This window comes from Pelodiscus sinensis, chromosome 17 (assembly GCF_049634645.1).
Source record: "Pelodiscus sinensis isolate JC-2024 chromosome 17, ASM4963464v1, whole genome shotgun sequence".
Lineage (NCBI taxonomy): Eukaryota > Metazoa > Chordata > Testudines > Trionychidae > Pelodiscus > Pelodiscus sinensis.
This window is the reverse complement of record NC_134727.1, coordinates 32,056,930-32,073,909: the sequence shown is the minus strand read 5'-3', so window position 1 is coordinate 32,073,909 and position 16,980 is coordinate 32,056,930. Positions and strand designations below refer to the sequence as shown.

The 16,980-nt window shown below is 46.6% G+C and overlaps 1 protein-coding gene and 1 long non-coding RNA gene across 4 annotated transcripts in view; one reads left to right on the top strand and one right to left on the bottom strand.

The window, feature by feature from the left end:
* Window positions 1-1,002, bottom strand: part of MYOT (myotilin) — a 43,697-nt gene extending 42,695 nt beyond the window's left edge. For both annotated transcript variants that reach the window (XM_075900459.1, XM_075900460.1), the window contains exon 1: window positions 973-1,002. In XM_075900459.1, the coding sequence (XP_075756574.1) occupies window positions 973-987 (15 nt within the window). In that variant the 5' untranslated portion in view covers window positions 988-1,002. The remainder of the gene's footprint in view (window positions 1-972) is intronic.
* LOC142818737 (uncharacterized) overlaps window positions 1-16,980 on the top strand; it is a 143,551-nt gene that overhangs the window by 51,567 nt on the left and 75,004 nt on the right. The window contains exon 1 of one of the 2 annotated variants that reach the window (XR_012896377.1): window positions 7,905-8,269. The exons of the other annotated variant lie outside the window; for it this stretch is intronic. This is a non-coding gene — a long non-coding RNA (uncharacterized LOC142818737). Of the gene's footprint in view, window positions 1-7,904; window positions 8,270-16,980 lie in introns of those variants that run through there. 2 annotated transcript variants of the gene reach the window in all.

The following is a 16,980-nucleotide window of genomic DNA, read 5'->3' as shown; positions in this document are numbered from 1 at the left end:
TCCTCCCAGCTACGTGACCCAGGGGATTACCGAGGGAGGGGGGTGGCATTGGGCAGCAGAAGAGGTCCTCTCCCCCCCCCCCCCACTATGGCAGTGGGAGCCACAGCAACCCAGCCCCCTGCTTTCCTCCGCCCAGCCCCCAGCCCACTACATCCCACTTCACCACAGTACCAAGAAGCGGAGAGCCCTAGGGCCGGAGCGCTCTGCTTCCTGCTGCCGTGGCGAAGACAATCTCAGCAGGTTGGGAGATTGCAGGGGGGGGGGATGTCCCGTTCTAGCCACTGGAAGGCGGGGGCAACCCTTGCTGTGCCCCGTGCCAGGTCCCCCACCCCACGTAATCCCAGAGGGCACAGCAAATCCCTCAGATCCCATCCATAAGACGGTTGATGCGGCCGCTGTGGGGCCCTGGAAGTGCAGGGCCGGTGGAGGCCATTCCGAACAGACGGGACTGCTCTGACTAGGACCTATTGGATGTCTGACCCACACGCACTGTGCGAAAGAAGACGGTGTGACCAATACTGAATGTCCACAGCTACCCATTGACATCCGATCTCTGGGAAATGAGTGTTGGAATTGCTGATGCACAGCTGAAATGTGTGTGTTTGCTGTAGCCCAGCTCTTTGTCATTTCCCCCACCCTGGTTTAATGGGAATCCAGTCCCATGGATGTTTTGAATTCCCTAGCTCTGGAGCTAGTAGCTGCTCTAAACCAACTGTCCTTTCTGAAATGCCTCTTTGGAGGAGTATGACAAATGGTTAAGCTATGTGGCGGCCACTCTGCTATTTCTAGGCCCCCATCAATTTATTTAGATTCCCTTTAGAAAATACAACTGGTAAATGTTCTAAGGCAGCAGAACAAATAAAGAACCCTCTCCCCATGAAGGTTATTTGCCATTGGCTTTAATGGGCTCAAGATCTGGCCCTTACATTACTTTAAAAATAATGTACATAAAATAACAAATGTGTAACCTACTCTTTGAGGGTCCATAGATACGGGTGGAATTAAAGTGGAGTAACTCGATTGTGCAGTATCGCTCCTAGAGGAACCAAAAGTCTGTGAGAGAAAGGTTGCTTTCTGTTTCTTCCTAATGGAAAAAATAAACATGGTTAAGTGGAGAAATAGACTTTTAAAGGCTGAATGTACTTGAATCACCAACCTCTTCTACACTTACGGGGACAACAGAAACTCCAGAGACCAGCAGGGAGGAACTGCTTTCAGGTTTCTTTCTAAACCTACAGGAAAGAAATATAAATCAACTGTTTTTAGAGCTGCCTTCTCGTCCCTTGGCAAAATGGTGGCTAAGTTCTGAACACAGTAAGCCAATACAGGCAGTCCCCGGGTTACGTACAAGATAGGGACTATAGGTTTGTTCTTAAGTTGAATTTGTATGTAAGTCGGAACTGGCTCCAGATTCAGCCGCTGCTGCTGAAACTGACCAGGGACTGACTACAGGAAGCTGGAGGCAGAATTGCTCTGCTCCCAGCTTCCTGGAATCAGCCACTGATCAGTTTCAACAGCGGCTGAATCTCGAGCCTGGGACAGAACAGCTGGGCTGCCAGGTAGGTCCCTGCAGGACCAACCCGGCAGCACCCCAGCTGCTCTACCCCAGGGTCCACAACAAAAGCCTGGTCTGCTGGGGGGGGGCGCCCCCTCCCCCCCCCAGCAGACCAGGGACACCGGGAGCAAAGCCGCAGCGGCGGCGGAGTCCCGCGCCTTCCCGGCTTTGCCAGAGCAAAGCCTCAGAGGCGCGGGACCCCTCCGCCTCCCCGGCTTTGCTCTAGGTGTCCCTGGTCTGCTGGAGACGGTCCCCAGCAGACCAGGGGCACCTGGAGCAGCTTTTCTCGCCCCGGAGGTCGAGGTGGCGGGACCGCTGCGCTCTGGGCGGTCCCGCTGCCTGTGAGCTCCGGGGCGAGAGAGCCCCGTTCGTAAGTGCTGATCCGACATAAGTCGGATCCGCGTAACTCGGGGACTGCCTGTATATATCTATATATCTGCACTGATGTGCCCATTTCTATACAAGTCAGATACCACTCCAATCCATTTCCACCTCTCAGGAGGGCTGGGGTTTAGGGTTTTTTTTGTGGCTTCTTTGTAAAGACAGAAGATGTGTGAAACTTGGATCTGGACCTGTGTTTGCATTCCAAACACCCACACAGTTCAGGAGTATTAGAAGCAAGGGTGGGACTCCTCGTTATTATTGTGGCTCATAACAATAAAAAAAATAGTTGGCTGGCCTCCATAGTTTCTATGGTTTTCCTTGTCTCTCAAATCTTTTACCTGGAGACTAATCAGAGCAGTGCACTGATGGTTATAATAACTGCTGGAATGCTGTAAATTATACTTGAGACATCTATTTTTTTTTTCTGAGTATGTTAAGGGCTTAGGTTTTCACTTGCTTTTCTACTGACATTTTATTAAGCAGCAGGTTAAACAGCAGGTTCTGTGAATAAAAATAGTTATTAGAATACACTTTTTTGTGTTTTTTCTAGGTCCGCTTACCAGCCACTAGGGGGAAACTATACTCAGACACATCTGGGGAGAAAAACGGGCCTTCTGTTTGACTCTTTTGGAGAACATAGTGGAGAGAGATATTTGGAGGGATGGACTGAGAAATTGGGTGTGTGGGGCAGACTTGGCTTTCAGTGGGGTTAGGTTTCTAATTCTTGTTATTGCTGGCTGAGATCGCTGCTGAAATGTGACCAATATTGTTTCCTTGTACTCCTCCCCGCTCTCCCTCTCTTTATTTAAAAAAAGAGACATCTTAACTGAGGCACGATTAAGATACTTGCCCAGAAGTTCAAAGTCAGATTTGAACACTGGCAGTGCCTGCTTTTCCCACTTCTGTGATCAGTCATGCTACCTGCTTTGAACCACAGTCAGAAAAAACACATGAGAATGAATCCAGGGTTCCTGACTCAGTCCTTGGCTTTAACTACCAGACCAACCTTCTTAAAGCTCTCTCTGAGAGTGGTGGGTACCCTGCATGCCCTCTCTTTCCCCTCTTTGCAGCAATTATGTTCTGGGAGGGTGGGGGAAGTGTGGAGACAGAACACAAATCAGGTGATTCATGGGGCTCTGAAAGTGCTGGGAGGGAGAGGGAGGGGTAGGTAAGTGTAGAGTTCCAGTGCCCCAGTACATGAGAGGTGTGGGGGAAGGGAGCCAAGACAGGGTGCGTGGGCTGGTCACAGGCGGAAGCCTAATGCAGGCCTGTACGCCGGGGTGGGTGTGGCCGGGAGGAACAGGAGTGATCGGACGCTCTGCCTGGAGGATTTCCCCATTGCTCCTATTGGCCAGAACCTAGCCAATGGGAGCAGCGGGAGGCAGTGCCTTGGACTGGCATGGAGCCTGAGGAAAGGGGTGCCAATGTAGACACAGCCTTTTAGTATAACCAAATCACTTTACCAATCACTCTTTCCACTCAAATTTTTCATTAACCTCTCTCATGCACATTAATTGCATGACTATTTTTAACTCCTTTATATTTTAAAAAAATTGCGGTCCACATTTACAAAAACACCCTTCCCTCTCCCTAGAAATTCCTCTGTATGGGCTTATAAAGAGCCACATATGGCTTGCAGGTTGCCCATCACTGAATTTCAATCTTGCGGCCCACTGAGGCAGAGGAGGGCCACTCCCCCTTTCATTAGTCTTGGTTGCCCATCCCTGCCCTAAGATGAGAGAGAAGGCTACTTATTATGAAAGAAATGCGTGTGCTATGACTTATGTTACCTTTAATGAGTTTGTGGGTGGTGGGTATAATAGCCATGGGTAGGCTCAGCCATGATTGGTGGAGGAAATTTTTGTTTTATTAGGCCTTATTCAGGTTTTGGGTAACTGAGACAGTGGTATATGCTACTCAGCTTCCTTGAGGTCTGGGGTGGGGAGGTGGCATAGCTGCGGCTGGGCTGGGGTTCTTCCCCTCGAGGCTTTGGCTAGCCTGGGTCTCTTCCTATTGGGGGAAGGGTGTCTTGGGGTTCCAGTCATGGAGTGAGGGGAGAGCCGTGGGCATAGAAAGCAGAAATATTTTACATGTAGATGAGTCCTTACATTGAACAGTACAGAAGTTACACTGTTGTAACTATACTGGTAGAGTTACAAGTAGTGTGACTTCCCAAAGTTATACCAGTATGAAGGCTCTTATTCCCACAGAAGGGGAATAAGATATCCTGGCAGAAAGCTTCTTATTCCAGTATAACTGTATCTACTGCAGGGGTTGCATAAATATTAAACAAACAAACAAAAAAATCACACACCAAAACAGAATAGTTGTACCGGTAAAAACAGTGTGTAAAACACTAATAAATGGCAAGCCCAGATGGTATTCACCGAAGAGTTCTGAAGGAACTCAAAGATGAAATTGCTTTACTAGGAACAGTTGTATGTAGCCAATTGCTTAAATCTACCTCTGTACCAGATGAATGGCTAATGTGATGCAGATTTTTTTTTTTACTCTCCAGATTTGATCATAGCAATTACAGGCTATAAAATCAAACTTCAGCACCGAGCAAATTGATTGGAAGTATAGTAAAAAAAAAGGAATTCAGACACATCAATGAATGGGATAGGTTGGAGAAGAGTTAACTTGACTTTCATAAAAAGAAATCGTGCCTCATCTATTAGACTTCTTTGCAGGGGTGAGGAAGAGCCAATAACCATGAGGGTTCAAGAATGTGGTATACTTAGTCTTTCAGAAAGCCTTTCACAAGGTCCCTCACTGAATACAGCTGGTCTCCGACTTACGACCACCTCCACTTACGACCATCCGCACTTACGACCAAAGCGGTCGTTAATGCGGTCCCCAAGTTACGAATGTGATCCGCGCTTACGAACAGCGCGGTCGTGTGTAACCCTATGGGATCCGAGTTACGAACACTTTGAGTTACGGCCAAGTGTTTGGACGTAACTCGTTCATAACTTGGGGACCGGCTGTACTCTTAAGCAAAGCAGGCAGTCATGGGATAAGAAGGAAGGTCCTCACAGTCCCATGACTTGCAATCATTCCAATTGTACAATCCCAGGCCCGGTGGGCCAACCTATAGCACAGATATGGACTATCATGTGTACAAATGGTAGAGATGTTGGTGCATGCTAGCAAGAATACATGGAGTGATAGAAGAGCCAGACTGTTACAGGTCAGGCTTTGGGAACATGAGTGATTTGCTCTTTCTATTCCGCTAACAAAGCTGCAGTTAATAGTTTCCCTGATCACTTCTGTCACGCTCCCAACCATGATAAAAGTCACACTGTAGTTTGGAAAGTAGTGGTCCCAGTTCTACAACTTGCATATATGCCCCTATGTGAATGTAGACATCTTTTGCTTACATTAGAACCTCGCCTCCTATCCAAGTCCTTCTGATTCATAACATCCTGGTTTCCTGCTCAGTTTGTGTCTGGTGACATGTCGCCTGCATTGCAAATGCTCCTGTTGGCCAAAAATTCAGTTGTCTCATTAAAGTCCATTCACCCTATTCTCTTAAGCAGAATTCACCTCCACTGGATCGCCTTTGCAGGCTTGTTAGTATTCTGTACAGAAATGATCATGGGAAAAGGCAAAGGTCAGCATTCTCAAACTTGGGTGGGCCTTTAGCTTTCAGTGCAGCCTAGTGGGTAGCATGGTGGATTGGCACTTGGAGAGACCTGGCTTCTAGTCCAGCTCTGTCATTGGCCTGCTGGCTGACCTTGAGCAAATCAGGTCACATCCCTGTGCCTCAGTTTCTCTATCAATAAAATGGGATAGTGATACTTACCTCCTTTTGTGCCATGCTCTGAGAGCTACTGATGAAAAATGCTGTAGAAGGTGTTTATACTCAGGCTATTTCTATACTATTGCCAGTGTCGTCAAAACTTATGTTACTCAGGGGTGTGAGTGACATAAGCTACGGATGCAAGTGTTTACGTGCACGGAGCTATGTCAATGGAAGAGTGTCTCCTGCTAAAATAGCATATCCTGCTCGCAGAGGTGATGGTGTGGTATTTTTTTTTTAAATATATAGATATAGATGGGAGCTCTCTCTCTCCTGGTCACATACAGCATCTTCATCAGATGCACTGTGGTGGTGCAGCTACATTGGAATTGTGGCTTCCGCTGAAGTTAAGCTGAGAACACTCAGCAAACTAGGAGCCTGTCATCCCAACTCCGGAAAACATCCCCAGTAGGCACATGCTTAAGCGCTTTCCTGATTCCGGACCTAAATATGGATTTTGGTTCTTCAAATTTTGACCATACTTAAACAAGGGTTTCTGTTTTTAAAGCACAAACTGATTTTTAGCTGACGAAGTGAAGAAGCGCTCTGGGCTTTCACTACAGAGCAGAAATACCTTGCCCTCCTGGTGGAATTCCTAGGAAATGTGCTTCCTCAAGTTTGCTTCTACATGCATCCAACTGATGCTCAGTGGGATTCTCAGCAATGCAAATTGGCTGCCTGTGGGTGATTTTTTTGAATGTCTCTAACAGCCTACCTTAGGGAAAAGACAGTTTTCCCCCTGCCCCCGAAGAAATCCATCTTGTTTTCTGAATGTGATGGTGGATGTGGATTGAGTGTAATGTGACTGTGACACTATCAGTATTTAGGTTTCAGAGGTAGCTGTGTTAGTCTGTTTCAGCAAAACCTACAAGGAATCCGGTTAAAACAAAAGGAAAAACTATGTAGCACTTTAAAGACTAACAAGATGGTTTAATAGGTGATGACCATTCGTGTTTAAAGCTTTAGTCTTTAAAGTGCTACATAATTTTTCCTTTTGTTTTAGCAAGATCAGACTAATACAGCTACCTCTTTATTACTAAGGAATCCGGTGGTACCTTAAGGACTCACCATTTTATTGTGGCATAAGCTTTTGTAAGTTGAAACTCATGAAAGCTTATGTAATAATAAAATTGTTAGTCTTTCAAGTGCCACGGGATTCCTCCTTGTTTTTTGCTCTCAGTATTGCCAACCCCCAATGTTAAAAAATCAGAAGCCAGGTTCACCAAAAATCATGAGATTATGTAAAAATAATAGACTTGGTGTTCTTTTTATTTGCCTTCTGCATTTTGAGACTTTAGGATGCACTGAAGTCACAATTTGAAGCTTTCTCCATCACCATAAGGGCTAGAATCTTGCTTTTTTTTTTCTTTAAGAATGGAGGCTGAAATCACCTCATATCCGCTTGACTCTAGGAGCTGGAACTTTAAGGAAAACAATAGTAATCATGTATCAGAGAGGTAGCCGTGTTAGTCTGAATCTGCATGAATAGTAATCATGAGATTCATGACAAAATCATGAGTGTTGGCAACTCTTCTGACCACATGTTCTGGCTCTGATGTTGATGCTGCCTCTGCTGATGTAGAATTCTACATTCAGTTGCTCTGACCAGTTTGATGAAGCAGGGATGTCACATGATGATGAACCTCACTGTGAGTTGTATCAATCAAAGCCATTATTATCTGAGTACCACCAAAACTCATCTGTTTGTATATTTTTTACTCAAAACTGTCTGGCCCAAAATCTGTCACATAGCAACAAAAAGGTTAGACAGAGGAAATCAACCAGACCTAATATCCAGCTGGAAAGTTGCAGTCTGATGGAACCATTTTTTTTCTCCACGCCAGACCCACAAAAAATAGTTATAACTTGAAACCAGATTTTAAAAACCAAAATGCTTGGGCATCTCTTCCAGTGCTGGGATACAGAGCAGCACTGGAAGCTCTAAGCAAGATGCTGAGAAATCAAATGGGTGCCTCCTTTCTTAAATCTTTTGCATTAATGGAGATCAAGAGTTTCTAAGCGGAGTTAGCATTAACTTCAGCATTGTACGGCTTACGTCCTTGAACGACTAAATAGCATGCATTTTACCTTGGTGAGTCATTTTAGCAACCTCAGTGTTCCACGTAAATGGCAACCTTTACTTAATGTAACTAGATCTTTGTGAAGAGGACAGAATTAGACTCGGCCAAATGAAGAGTTGGGGACCTTTGCAACCCAACACCAGAATGATTACAAGGTACATACCAATCATGCTGGGGACACAAACAATGATGACGACATTCTAGCATTGCCTGAATAGTTGACACGTCTGCAGAATTATGCTACAGCCAGTACTGGCGCAAATATAATGCAAGGGGTTAGGAAAATATTAAAGATGCATGGAACGCTTTGACAGATGTTGAAAAGTGGAAAGCCCATTAAATGTGTTTTAGAAACAAAGTGAGCATCTGACGGATCTGAAATAAACCACATTATAAAAATGGGTTGGTGGGAGGAAGTATCTTTTTAACCCTACAGTTTTAGAGGTAAGGCAGGTTCAGATGTTCATGATCATTTTTATTGTATTAATATGTCTTGTGATTTTTAAATAAACTTAAGAGTTGATTTACTGCATAATCTTCAATTAACTCTGGAAAACCAGAGCTAGAAGCTGTCTGAATTCTTGGAATTTATATTTGAGGTTCTTTTTTTACAAAAATCTAAATATAATTTTGCTTTATGCAATGTTCTGACTATAATTACTAGAATTTTTACTAGAGTAAAGGATGGTGATTAGCAAGGGCAGGATGGTATGGAAAATACTGTCTTGGGTCAAATTTTTGGTATCTCAAGGTTAAATTGGTTGGTGAACTGTGACCATTCCAGGTGTGACTTTTCTAGTCTCAATTTTTCTGTTGTAGGTGGCTCGATTGTCAGTTAGTTGCTTGTGGAGAATTTCTAAGAAGGCTGAAAATTAAACTGATTTTGGGGGGGGAGGTCCTCCTCAGAAACCTGACGTGATTGGATTAGACCAGGCATTCTCCTGCAGGTTATGAAATGACTTTGATTAATGGGAAGGATGAGGGTAACTTTGAACCCTAAAAAGAGTTAACATTGACTCAAATAATTTCTCTTTCATAGAATTATTTAAACGCGTGTTGCTCACTTTTATTGCCATCCTCTTGGTCAGGGATTTCATGAATGTTTGTTTGCATGAGACTTTGCAGGTGTAAAGTATTTACATAACAGCTAAGTATAACTATGTATGTGTTTATTACAGCCACTTGTCTAAATTTGATTCCAGCCTTTAATTTTTTTTCATTTACTTAGAACAAAGTTTTGGTATATTAACTGGCTACGTTAGCCTGGGAGTGTATTGCAAGAAAGAAGGAACAAACTGAGAAGAAAGAAATAGAAGGAGAGAGTGAGTTTTTTTTGTTAGCAGCAACACTACCAGTGATTATTGCTGCTGTTACTGTAGCACTTTCAGTAGCTGAAAAATCCTGCCTAGATAAACATATTGGGCTCGTCTACATTGGCCCCTTTTCTGGAAGGGGCATGGTAATTTTTGAAATCGCAATAGGGAAATGCGCGGGGGATTTAAATATCCCCCGCCGCATTTAAATAAAAATGTCCGCCGCTTTTTTCCGGCTTTTAGAAAAGCCGGAAAAGAGCGTCTACACTGGCCCCGATCCTCCGGAAAAAGTGCCCTTTTCCGGAGGATCTTATTCCTACTTCGAGGCGCTTTTTCCGGAGGATCAGGGCCAGTGTAGACGCTCTTTTCCGGCTTTTCTAAAAGCCGGAAAAAAGCGGCGGACATTTTTATTTAAATGCGGCGGGGGATATTTAAATCCCCCGCGCATTTCCCTATTGCGATTTCAAAAATTACCATGCCCCTTCCGGAAAAGGGGCCAATGTAGACGTAGCCCTAGGGTCTGCTCACCTGAAACTGGGGTATTTGCTCACCTGAAATTGATCTAATATTAAAAAAAAAAAAGTAATAAACGATGAATAGTCTAGCAGCACATTAAAGACTAGCAAAACATGTTGATGGTATGATGAGCTTTCGTGGGCACAACCCACTTCTTCAGATGAATGGAGTTATTAAAGGTCCAGTTCCAAAACCTTTAATAACTCCATTCATCTGAAGAGGTGGGTTGTGCCCACGAAAGCTCATGATACCATCTACATGTTTTGTTAGTCTTTAAGATGCTGCTAAACTATTTGTTTAAGTTTTTTTTCAGCTACAGACTAACTCTCTTACCCCTCTGAAGCTAATATTCAAAGGCACTGTTAAAAAAGTTGATTAAACAATATATATATATATATATATATATATATATATATATATATATATATATATATATATATATATACTTCAGAGCCTGAAAAACCTTGGAGTATTTCAAGGGGTCCTTTACTGTTGACTGTTAAGGCTACAGGACCTTTAGTTCTAAGTTCTGCCATAACATATTTACTTAGGGATCAATTCTCCACTCCCTGTGTGTGTGGAACTCCACAAGGAGTTCACGTCCATATTACCAAGGGAAGAATAAAACTTCCTAACTCTCAAATAGAGACTCCTTGGATGCCTTCACTATGCAGAGTTGCAACATCTCTCAAAAATACACAATACTGTTATTGGGAATGGACTATTTAAATACCAATAAAGAGATGATCAGTGGCTTTGAACAGAGTGGTGCTCTGTACAATAGAAGCCATACTCTAGAATAAATATAGCTTATTAATTGATTATAATTAATCTCTTAAATTCTCATGAGAGGTAAATTCTGCGTGTGTGTGTGTACGTAATGCACACCAGTATGTGGGTGAAGCTGGTGAGATACTGGAGCATGGGGCACAATATCACTCTGCTGTGGATAGACACACAATGTAGAGTGGAAGCACTGGTTTTGTGATGGGTCAGAGAAGGGAGGGACGTAGATGTGACAATCTAGATCCATTGCACATCCCGTTGGAGGGGTGCAGTGACTGCGGAAGAGGTCCCAAGACACAGTTTGGGGTGGAGAACTCTACTGTGCACTACCTAGTTACCCACTTTGGAATCTTTCTCCTGAGACTGTTAATAGAATATAAGTGCCTGTCCCAAAATCCCCTGGGTGCTGCTATGGAGCCCCCTAGTGGAGTGTGCACAACCTGGTAGACATTATCCTTAGGGACCTTTCATTTGAAAAAGCTTAAATATACAGTGAACATAGCACAGCTAGGAATGAAAATGAATAGATTTTTAGTTCTGGTGGTATGCTCCCAGGGTTCTGAGTATGGTTGTGCCTCCATGGCAGATTGCTGGAAACCACCCATTTTCTGATAATCACTTAGCTACTGATTACGGTGACTGTATTTTCTGAACCAAAAATGGGGACACATTAGGCACGTCCCTGACACTGTTCTCCATGCCTCCTGACCCATTGGGCCCTCTCCACCTGCCATGGGAAGCCCCACGAAATGTAGATGTCAATACCATGACCGCAATGCCTATATTATGTAAATAATTACCTAATGATAATTGCCAAATGAGACCACTTCCCAACCTATTTACAAAGGACCTGATCCAATTTAAACTTTAAGCTAGGGTTGGGCCCAAAGCAATCTGTTGACATTACCCAAGAAGATCTAGTTAACATTTAGTCACCCTTCAAAAATATAAGGGACCAATCCGTAAAAGCCCCACTGCTGGTAAAAGCCACCACTTTCCATCACTGGAGGTGGGGTCTTACCACAGGTTTCACTTTGTGTGTCAGAATAACTCAGACATGCATTGTCACAGCTAACTCCATTCAGGTCTAGGTAATGTGCAGCCCAAAGACAGAAAAGCAAATCCCTTGAAACTGGAAGTTAAAACATCTCGCCTCTTCACAGAGCTCACAAAGGGCTTGTTCACCAGACACACAAGTCATGACAACCCTCTCTGTAGAGAGACGATACATCCTACCTCCCTGTGGCTGCGCCAAACGTTTTCACCTGGCATCTTAACATGCTGTTAAAATCACCAACTGCTTGGATGAGGAAGAGTTGACATGGTGACTTCACTGCCATGGTAACAGACCCGATCTCTCTGTGGGCTCTTGTGGAGCAGCAGGAAGCCCAGGGCAGTCTCCAGGGAGGGAAGGTGAGGGAGAGGCCGGGGGTGCTTCTCTTTCAGTGGTTCTCAATTTTTTTGGCTTGTGGACCACCTGGCACAATGTAAACCTTCCCATGGATCACCAATTGCTAATGAAAACACGCTGTTAATTATATAATTGCGCCCAAGCCATTTTGCTAGTAATGCAGCTGAAGAGAATGGTTTAATTTAAATTATTAAACAGACTAAGTGCTTTAACTTAGGGTACATCTAGACTACAGGCTTTTGTCAACAGAGGCTTTGTTGACAGATACTGTCGAAAAAGAGCATCTAGACTACAACCAGTTCTGTCGAAAAAGCAAGTCGCTTTTTTGACAAAGTGTAGACGCTCTCTTTTGTAAAAGCACAGTGTGGATGCAATAGCGCCTTTTCTCGACAGAGCTCTGTCAACAAAAGGCGTTATTCCTCGTAGAATGAGGTTTACCGCCGTTGACAAAACTGCCGCGTTCTGTTGACTTACTGTCGACAGAACGCGGTGGTAGTGTAGATGCAGGTATAGTTTTGTCGACAAAAGTCCACTTTTGTCGACAAAACCCTGTAGTCTAGACACACCCTTACTCATGTTAATGTATCAAGCATCGTTTTAAATAAAATAAAATATTTAATTTAAGTCCAATACAAAAGGTTCCCATGTTTTCTTATGGCAGAGGTGGGGAACCTTTTTGGGGTCAGGGACCACTGACCCACAGAAACTATTGGGGACCATACAAGTGAGAAGCAAAAAACTCCATCAAAACTCCCCAACTCTCACTGATGTGGCCCCCAATTGAGACACCTCACTCCTCTGACACTCCAGCCCCACAGGGCAATGGGAAGAGACAGGGAGGACTAAGGTTCAGGGCTTCCCATAGGACAGATTTACTATTCTGGGGTCCTGGAGTTAGTGGATTTTTATGGACCCTTTTAGACTCTGGGGTAGGAACAAAAATGAGGGATTCAGTGTGCGGGACAGGGCTGCTGGCAAGTGGGATAGGGATGTGGTGCAGGATCTGGGTGGGAGGTGGGGTGCAGAAGGGGGAGAGGTTTCGAGGGTTGGGTGGGAGGTAGGGCGCAGAAGCAGGCTGGGAGTAGAGTGTCTGGCCAGCAGGGAGGGTGCTGGAGCAACAGTGGATGCAGGAGCAGGGTGAGGGTAGGTGTCTGGCCAGGAGGGAGGGTGCAGGAGCAAGGGAAAGTGCAGAGTCTGGCCAGGAGGGAGGAGCAAGCTAGGGGTGCAGGCTATTGGGGGCAGGGAGGAGGGGAGTGAATGTGGAGGATAGGAGTGTGGGGGTCTGGACATGAGGGGGGATGCTTTCTTGGCTTTGCACCCCCTTGCAGCAGGGAAAGCTTCTGGACGGTGCACTGCCATTCCCCCGGAGGGTTGGGGAGGGGGAGGTAGCTTAGCCCTTCCCCCACACAGTGGAGAGCCCAAGCAACTTCAAAGCTACACCACCAGCTCTGGCTTCTTGCTTGGAGGATGTAGGGGGTGGAGGCAGCTGAAGAAAGCCCCAACTTTCCCCATCAGACCTGGCTCACGGAGAGCATCAGAGCAAGCAGCTCCGTGCACTGCTGTTCCCCCAGAGGGGTGGGGAGAGGTGGGTAGAGAGAATGAACATAAGAACGGCCGTACTGGGTCAGATCAAAGGTCCATTTAGCCCAATATCCTGTCTACTGACAGTTGCCAGCACCAGGTGCCCCAGAGAGGGTGGACCGAAGACAATGATCAAGCGATTTGTCTCCTGCCATCCCTCTCCAGCCTCTGACAAACAGAGGCCAAGGACACCATTTTATCCCTCGAGAGCACACTTGCTGAGGCCAAGTGCCCCACGCCCCACAGCGCCCCAGCTGGGCTCCGTGCAGTCCCTTCCAGGGCTCAGGCGGTAGCTCTAAGGCACTGAGGTCTGGGAGTGGCTCTGGTGGGTTTTGCCTCGGACACAGACACCCCTACCATCCCGGGCAGCGGCGGCCACTGTAACAAAGAACAAGCAGCCATCTGGAGATGTAGGCGGCAGCAGTGAAGCCAGACCAGGGATCCCACACCACAGCAGTCCTGAGGGGCATGAGAGGGGACTGTGTGGCGTGCAGTGGGAGGGCAGGGGGTGGCAGGGGCTTGCTGGATGGCAGCGCTCTGAAACTCGGGGAATGCTCCAGAAATCGCGCGCCACCGAAACCACCCTGGCTGCCCACCGGCAAAGTGCCAAGGGAGCTGCCTACGTGCTCTATGGGGAAGTGGGGAGACTGTTGCTGCTGTGCCGTGTGAGGGGGTGGGTCTCTGCTGGGCTCTGCCAGCCGGAGGAAGGGAAATGGTGGTGCACCGAGCCATATCTAGCTTGCTTCCTCTCCACAAGCCGGATCTGGCAGGGCTTTCCGGGACATTTTACTACTTGATGGGGACACCGGGACAGAGTATTTAAATTTGGGACTGTCCTGGAAAATCTGGGAGGTATGGCTGACATACCAATATGGCTGTTGTTATGTGCAGGCTGCCAGGAGGGAGGAGCCAAGGTTTTATCTCCAGAGTCAGCCTAGTGGTAGCTGCTCTCCCCCGCTGCAGGCTCCAGGTCTGCAGGGAGCCTGCGAAGACGAGCAAAGGGGCTTGCTCCCCAAGGCAGTTGCACAGCAGGGCTCACGACTGAGCCCCGTGTGCACTGTTAAATATCTGTACCACAAAGGCTGTTTCCATTGCAGTCCAGGTAGAGGACCAATGCACAGTAAAATGGAGGCCTTAATCCTCTGCTACAACAAAGTAGTTCTTTTGCAGGAGCCTGTGATGTGCTGAGGATCCCTAGGGTTTGCTTCATGGCTGTTTGTCTACATCTACACTGACCAATGCTCTTAAAATTTCCCCGCTGCTGCGGGAGCTTTGGTACCAATCAGCTGCAGCCACCATTCCATGTTCTCTGCCTAGAGCAGCCCCAGAGGAGGCTGGCTGAACACTCAGCAGCTGGGCTACACTTGTTTTCCCACAGGCAAAGTTGTGATCTTCCCCAGTGCAGTCCTAAATGAAACCAGAAGCCAAGGAGTCCCCCTCTCAGGCGTCTGCATGAGTGAGGAGAGTGTAACTGAAGCTCTCCCATCTCAATTTTCACTGAGGTGCCCAGAGCTGTTTAGCTTGCTGGCATCCTGGAAGGGGAGAACCCATCTGAGCTCTCTGGTGCAGCCAGTTTCAGCTCTTGCAGGAGGAGCGCTCCTCCCTGCCCCAGCGGCAAGGGGTGGGGGTTTGGGCAGGCATAGTGCCAGGGGACCTTGGAAGGCTTGCTGGTTGGGCAAGGGGCACCAAATAACAGTGAGATGTTGTGTGTCATGGCCAGCCGCAGCACTAAGCAAGGGGCCTGTGGAATTACTTCTCCATCCCAAAATATAATGGAATCCACCTCTGTAGACCAGCATTATTGGGGAACAATATAAAAATCGGAGGCGTCTCTCTAGGCCACCACCTGTTTCTTGCTGCCAGCTGCCTCGGCTGGAGTCTGAACAGCAGGGCAGGCAGCTCATTTTTTAATAACCCCAGGCTGGGATATAAATGTGGAGATGCACGCTCTCTCTCTCATGGAGTTTGTGGCCCGAAGGAGCCGCCAGATCATTTGGTCTGACCTGTACATCACAGTGCAGGGAGGCTGTGCTGCCAGTGCCAGAGAAGAGCTTGTGATTGCTTCAGCCTTGCATAACTCCTGTAGAGGCCGCAGAATGACTCACTCCATGGCAGAGCCAGAATTAGACTGTAACAGTCACTAGCTGTCAGTCTGAGCTCGTGCCCCCATGCAGGCCGTGTCTCATGGTGCCTGTGAGAAGAGCAGGCTAGGAGGAAATGTACACCAGCCTTCATTGCACAGTAGGAGTCTAGTTGGCACCACTCTCCCCGGAGTAAATCAGAGGGGGCTTCCCCAAAAGCCAGATTCTGGGTCCCTTGGGTCCCAACTGCCTGCACTGGGAGGCCACAGGACAATGTTCCCTTCCATCCCTGTGTGGATTTTTTCCATCCATGTGCAGAATAATTTGTATGCGCACTGAGGCATGTGTGAATGTGCACCACCAGTAGACACAAAAAACCTATCTCTGGGCTAATCAGCAAGACGGCATTGGAATATCTTTTGAGTGGCCGCATGAGCGCTCATGGTACAGGGAATACTGCCAAAGGAAAACAGCTATTCTAGTTTTCTCTTCTGAGTGACACAGAGTAAATGGAGAGTGTTAAAAATATCTTCCTTTCTAACTTCCTTTTTAATGATCCAAGAGACTAGTTCTAGTCAAAAATAAGGATTTATAAGACTAAAATTTCCTAATGTAAACTGTCCCTTTAAATTCTGTCTTGTCTATTTAGTCATTGTAGGAGCAGCTTCAAAAGCCAGTGTTATTGTACCTGATAGTCTGCTGTGGCCCTGTAGGAGCTATTTTGGTGTTGCAAGTGGGTGTGTTTGGATGATTTAAGCAACAGAGGCAGATGTAGCTGGCCTGAGTCAGTCAGACAGTGAGGCACCCAGCATGGCTCAGACGGTGCAATATATGAAGCCCAAAGCTATGAGGCTGCAGGGATGCTATTGGCAGTCATAAGACGAGCTGGTCACAGCAATGTGTTCAGCACCGTCATTACTCAGTTCATGTGAAGCTCTCAGTTCATCTAGAACTCGCCTTAGCCTGCAAATGATTCTTGTGGAAGCCAAATGTCCCCATTTGGTTTCCACTGAAGCCGATAGCAAAACTCCAGGACCTCATTTTCCCATGTGCCACGCTGCTGCTCCCTACGAGGAACCAAATTACTCAGCACCACAGGATCTAGCCACCCTACTAGGTTGTTTCATTTAAACTGAATGGGATGTTGTCCTAGTCTTGTTAATGGGATTGACTTGTTTAGTGTGATGCAAAATAAAGTCAGCATCCCACCTAGGCTGCTGCTGAATGTGCAGCCAGGCTGACACTGAATAGCGTATAAACAGGTTTGGAACAGGCTGGCCAACAGGGACGAGGGGGGAGAGAGGCAGAGAGGAGGGAAGCAACTGCTCCGGGACCCAGCAATTCAAAAGGGGGGTCTTGGATGCTGCCGCCACTGCCCTTTACATTACTAACAAAACCCTGCATGCTCTGGGCAGCACTGAGGGCTGTCTGAGAAGGCTAGCTCCAGCCCTGCTCCGCCCCTTCTGC